Genomic DNA, 5,729 nt, shown 5'->3' with positions numbered 1-5,729 from the left:
TAGTGACATATACCACACACAATATGCATTTGACTAACATTTTAAATATTTTCTTAAATACACTGTTGCTTTGCTAAATGAAATGTGACCCTGAGGTGTAGTGGTTAGGCATTGGGCTGCTAACTGTAGACTGCGAAGCTAACTGAAATGTGAAACTTTTATATTTTATTCAGAGACGTTACCAAATCAAGAGATGACTTTTGTTTTATTTTAGAACTTGGCACAGACTTACATTCTTACTGAACTAATGAATGAGATCAAAGAAAATGGTACAAAATTAAAGATCTTTCCTTCTTTGGACTGTCAACTGGTGAGTAAGAACTCAAACTATCTAGACAGTTGATCTTTTCAGTTGAAACACTGATATTTCTGAAATTTTCCCATCCTGGTTATCAGAACTGTCAAGTGGTATGGAAGTTTAATGACATTTTAAAAGCAAAAATTTGTAAGAATTTGTGAAAGTAATCGAGTTTCAAACCTTGAAAAACGTAGCTTTAGGAAGCTTTAATAAAAAATAAAAAAAGAAGCTTTAATAGTTCAAACCTATCAAAGATCAAAAAATATTAAAAAATTGAAGCAAACAAACATACTAGGAAAAAACAAATGAAGTTTGTCTTTTGTTGAAGAAAATATTTAGAGCTTATTTTATAGTTCTGATAGCAGTTGCATAAATATTGCCTGTTTGTTCCTTAAAGGCCAATTTAATTTAATAGTGGGCAACTAAAGGTCTGGGGAGCCTAATCTGATGATGGTTTTAAGCTGGTGAGAAAGGACTGAATAAAAAGGAGTAACCCCTGAGACTCCGAGGCTGGCCTGGCACTCACAGTGAGAGCCTGCGGTTCTGTGGCTATAACCAGCCTCTCAGAACACGGGCCACAGGCCAGGTTATTTATTTAGAGGTTCTGATCAAACGAGACCAGGAGACCTCAGTTTTGTCCAAACACAGACAAAAAAAGAAGGTCAATCTGCCACCCACAAAATTCCAGATGCCCCTCTCTCTGCCACGTGGAGTTAACTCCTACTTTTAAATAATACTACTATTTTTAAAATTATGACAGTTTTGTGTCTGTATCTCAAACGGTTTCCACTTTAGCATTGTTCCTTGTACAATTCCTGACATTCATTGCATCCATCATGCTGTGCAACTCTCACCACTGTCCTTTTCTAATATTATAATTGAACCAGGTTTTTTCCTTTGCCAGTTACAGCTTTTTCTAGTTTTCTCTCACAGAGAAGATTTACTGAGATGCTCAGTCACAGAATTTCCTTCATTTTCTGACCACAGCCAGTCTAGAAAGAATCTCTGTTTCTATAGTCCCTTCCACAAATTTCTCAAACCCCAAATCCTTTGAAGAGGTTCTTTTAAATGCCCTGTAACTTTGACACCCCTTGATGGTCCCAGGTATGTGTTTTCCCTCTTTGCAATGAGTAATGAACCCAACTTGTTCAGTTATAGCTGTGTTCCTGGTGGTCTATGCTTGGAAGGTATCAACACTAGTAATAATGATTTTTGTTCAAAATAGAGCTGTTTTATGTGTGTGGGTGTGTCTGCACAAAGTTTGTGTATTATTTTGAAAACAATTAGAAATAAGATCTAAGAGTGCTTATTGCAAAATAATAATCTTGGATAATTTCCTATTAAGTTGGTAAAATATTTGGGAGAAAATAACATGAGTTTTCCTACGAAATCTAATTTATGAAGTTCTATAAATGCAAAGTTGATCGATAATTTTATTTGTGAGAAAGTACATTAAGGGATTATAAAAAATAATTAAAGAGCAATGATTCCATGCTTATGGAATAGGTTTATAAATTGAAGGGAAAGAATGTTAAAATATGAGTTTCTCAAGATAACACATTTAATATTTCCCTGTTTTAATATGCTAATGAAGTCTTAATACACATGAGGCAAGGTAACTGCCATCATTTAAACAATGTATAACTCTTAGATTTTTTTTAAGTGATACATAGTATTTCTGACTCAGAGTTGATCATGTTTTTTGCAGGATCCATTAATGGTGGAACTTTCAAGCCCTGGGCCACTGACCTCAGCCTTGTTCCTGTTTCTTCACACCATGAAGGAGACTGAGAGAGGACCACTTTCCCCTAAAGTTCTCTTTAGTCAGCTTTGTCAAAAGTAGGTGCATTTACCTTTTAAATGTAAATAACCATTAGGTAAAAAGCACTAGTGTATTTATTACTGATCAGTGTTTTGTATGTTTCTGCATTCAAATCCTGCACCTATGTTTCAGATTTATTCCTAAAAGTTCGTGATTTGGGGGTCTTGATTTTGTTTCTTGCTACCTTGTTCAGCTTGCTAGTTCTAGTCGTTTTATGTAGATTTGAGAAATTTTGTATGGAGACAGTGATGTTGGTGACTGAAGATCCTTTCATTTCTTCCTTTCGAATCTGGATCCTTATATACCTTTTTCTTATTTTGTACCATCTGGTGAGGCCCTCCAGTATAGTGTTGCTGTGTGGAAGGGGACGGCTCTGTTCCCTATCTTAGGGGGAGATTGTTCATTTGTTCACATTTTGTATAATGATAGCTGTAGATATATATATTTAATTTTAAAGATGTTCTGCCTAGCAGATTTAGAGAATTATGATCAATGACTGGTGTTTTGAGCGTTATCAGGAGTAGGTTGTTAGGTTTTGTCAAATGCATTTCTGCATTTATTGAAATAATCATGTTTTTCTTTCTTTGGCCTGTTGATTTCATGAATTATGTTCGTGGATATTCTTTATGGTTTTATTCAGGTATGTTTCACTTACAATGAATTGCACATATTCAGCATGTACACCTGGCTAAGTTTTGGCAGGTGGATTCATGACACCATTGCATCATTCGTTACATGCCCACCAAGGAAACATACTTGGCCCTTCCCTCTGAACCGCTCGCCCCTGGTTACCAGTTCCCTACTTTTCTCACGGGTGATTGGTTTCCGTTTCGAGCATTTTGAATAGCTGCTATGCTTTGCTTGTCTGTGCCTTCTTTCAGTTGGCACAATTACTCTGAGACTGTGTGGCTGTGCATATTTCTGTATTGTTGTGTGTACACCTTGATTGACTTTGGGATGTTGAACCCATCTCTTGAAGTTTCTCTGCTAATAGTAATCTTCAGCCCACCTGTGATGAATATTCCTTGTGGGGGAAGTGTTTCAACTTTCTTTAAGCCTATTTTTAAGAAATAACTTTTTAATTTGAAGTAATTTTAAAATAAGAAGTTGCCCACCTCCCCCCAATAGTACAACAAATTCCCCTGTACCCTTTACTCGGCTTCCTCCAGTGATCCTGTCTAGCATAAGCATTGTGTTGCCAAACCAGGAGATCAACTTCAGCACTAGTGACCTGGGTACAAGGGCCAGAGAGGCTGTGTGGACTGACTCTGCTTTCCCTCCCATTCATACCCTTCATTTACTTCCTTTACTCCCTCATGTTGCTAATTAGTATTTGATATGCTGTGCTCTCATTGGGTTTTGTCCACAAGAAAAGGTAAGCAGCCCCCCAAAATGGTTGCTAAACAATGTTATTCAAGGACATTTAATCCTAATTTTATGATATTCTGTGTTATACTGTATACCTTGAGTGCTACCCAATTCTTCGATAGAGTGGAAGTACAGTATAGTATAAGCCCCTCCAAACCCTCTCTGCCTGGTCAGTTCTGATTCTGGGAGCAGAACTGTATACTCGTATGGTATTCAGGGACTGATTTTTCTGCAGTAGAACACACAGCCTGAAGTGAGTTCTGTGAGATGGGCCATCGATAGCTCTGTGAGCTTGGATAAATTATCTATCTTTTCACACTTTCCTCGTCTTTACAAAGAGTGTAATAGTAGAACTTCATAGGTCCTGTGGAGAGTAAGTGAGATAACCGTGGTGAACACAGCGCATCCTTGGAATATAGTAACAAACTGAAACCAAACTCACTGCCCTCGAGTCAATGCCGTCTCGTTGTGAGCCTGGAGAACAGGGTAGAGCTGCCTCTGAGTTTCCGAGGCTGTAAAACTTCATGCGAATAGAAAACCGAACCAGACTTGCTCCCATCGAGTCAATGCTGTCTCATATCAACCCCCTGTGGGTTACTGAGACTAACTGTTTGCAGGAGTAGAGAGCCCAGTCGTTCTCCCTCTGAGCTGCTGGTGGTTTTGAACTGCCCACCATGGGGTTTGCAGCCCAATGCATCACCACTATACCACCAGGGCTCCTTTGGCATATAGTAAGCAGTTGATAAATATACTCTATAATTAAAATTATAATATAAATTTTCAAAAAGGAGCTCTGTTGGTGCTGTGGTTAGGCTGCTAGCTACACCAGCCATACCTTGAGAGAAAGATGAGGCTTAGTGTCTCTTCCCAAAAAGGTCTGCAGTCTCAGAAACCCTGTGTCGAGTCTCTGTGGTTTAGAATCAACATTATGGCAGTGTTTTTGTTTTTGCTGTTGTTAAATTTTCAAGATTAAAGATATATAATGGGATATCCACTCTACATACTTGATTTTTCCCTTAGGACAATGTCTAGTCTATTGGCCACAGGACGAACACATCACAGTTCCTCCATTGTCCTCAAAGGAGCCCTGGGTGTGCAGATGCTTAAACTTGACCAATGGCTGCAAGAGTGAAAGGCCAGGGACTCAGTTTCTGTAAAGATTAAAGTGAAGAAAGCCCAATGGGGCAGTTCTGCTCCATCACTTGGGATTTCTGAGTTGAAAACCCCACACAACATTCATTGTCTGGTTGATGGACACATTATTGAAACGTCATGTGAGCATACGAGAGCTTCGAAGTAGAATTGTTGGATCACCGTGGTTTACAGGTTGGGCTGCAACTCAAGGTTAGCAGTTCAAAACCACCAGACACTTCTCACTCCTCGGGAGAAAAAGATGGCTTTCACTCTTGTAAAGAGTTACAGTCTCAGAAACCCACAGGTCAGTTCTGTCATGTCCTATAGGGTCTCTGAGTCGGAAACAACTTGATGAGTTTGTTTTGGTCATATAAGTGAGACAACATGAGCTTGATTTGGTCATAGAAATGAAATGATTTTCTTCTTTTTGACTGGCTTATTTTGCTCAGCATGATGCTCTCATCCATGTTAGGGCATGTGTCGGGACATCACTTCTCTTCACTGCTGAGGGATAGTCCATTTGAGTGTGTTCACCACATCTGGTGTTTCCACTCATCTGTTGGTGGGCGTGTCGGTGGTTTCTGCCTTTCGGCCCGTGTGAAGAGTGCTTCAACGACCACTAGTCTGCAGTTTTCTGTTTGTGTTCTTGTCTTTACTTTTCTGGTGTATGCCTGTGATTGAGACGACCAGGTCACGTGAGTTTCACAGCCCACCTTTGTGAGGGCTGCCACACCGGGGTCCACAGCAGCAGCACTGTTTGACATTCCCACATCAGTGGGGGAGGTGCCAAAGTTTTTCACGTTCACGACTTTCATCTTTGTAGACTTGATTTTTATGCGTAGGGTAAGACAGGGATTTATTTATTTATCTTGAAAGTTACTGAGGTCAACTAAATATTTGCTGTGTCAATACCTCTATGAACATCACCTGATCCTTTCATTTAATAAATACACAGAAATCTAATGGTCAAAGCCTTGCATAAGGTACCCTCACTGAGATACTCATTGATAGTCCTGTGCTTTAATATGATTGATCTTCAGCCTCTCTTTTGTTTATTAATATAAACAATACAGGAAACTAATGGAGTGCAGTGTGTTCTTATTAATA

At 39.1% G+C, this 5,729-nt stretch overlaps 1 protein-coding gene across 1 annotated transcript in view; it reads left to right on the top strand.

Moving 5' to 3' along the window:
- The window catches only part of USP45 (ubiquitin specific peptidase 45), a 73,277-nt gene that overhangs the window by 36,424 nt on the left and 31,124 nt on the right, over nucleotides 1-5,729 (top strand). The window contains exon 7 of the mRNA XM_030886735.2: nucleotides 2,007-2,137. Coding sequence (XP_030742595.2) covers nucleotides 2,007-2,137 — 131 coding nt within the window. The remainder of the gene's footprint in view (nucleotides 1-2,006; nucleotides 2,138-5,729) is intronic.

This window comes from Echinops telfairi, unplaced genomic scaffold (assembly GCF_000313985.2).
Source record: "Echinops telfairi isolate 266 unplaced genomic scaffold, ASM31398v2 ScPeMD7_3533;HRSCAF=4204_0, whole genome shotgun sequence".
NCBI lineage: Eukaryota > Metazoa > Chordata > Mammalia > Afrosoricida > Tenrecidae > Echinops > Echinops telfairi.
The sequence above is the reverse complement of the archived record's forward strand: the minus strand, read 5'-3'. Positions and strand labels throughout refer to the sequence as shown.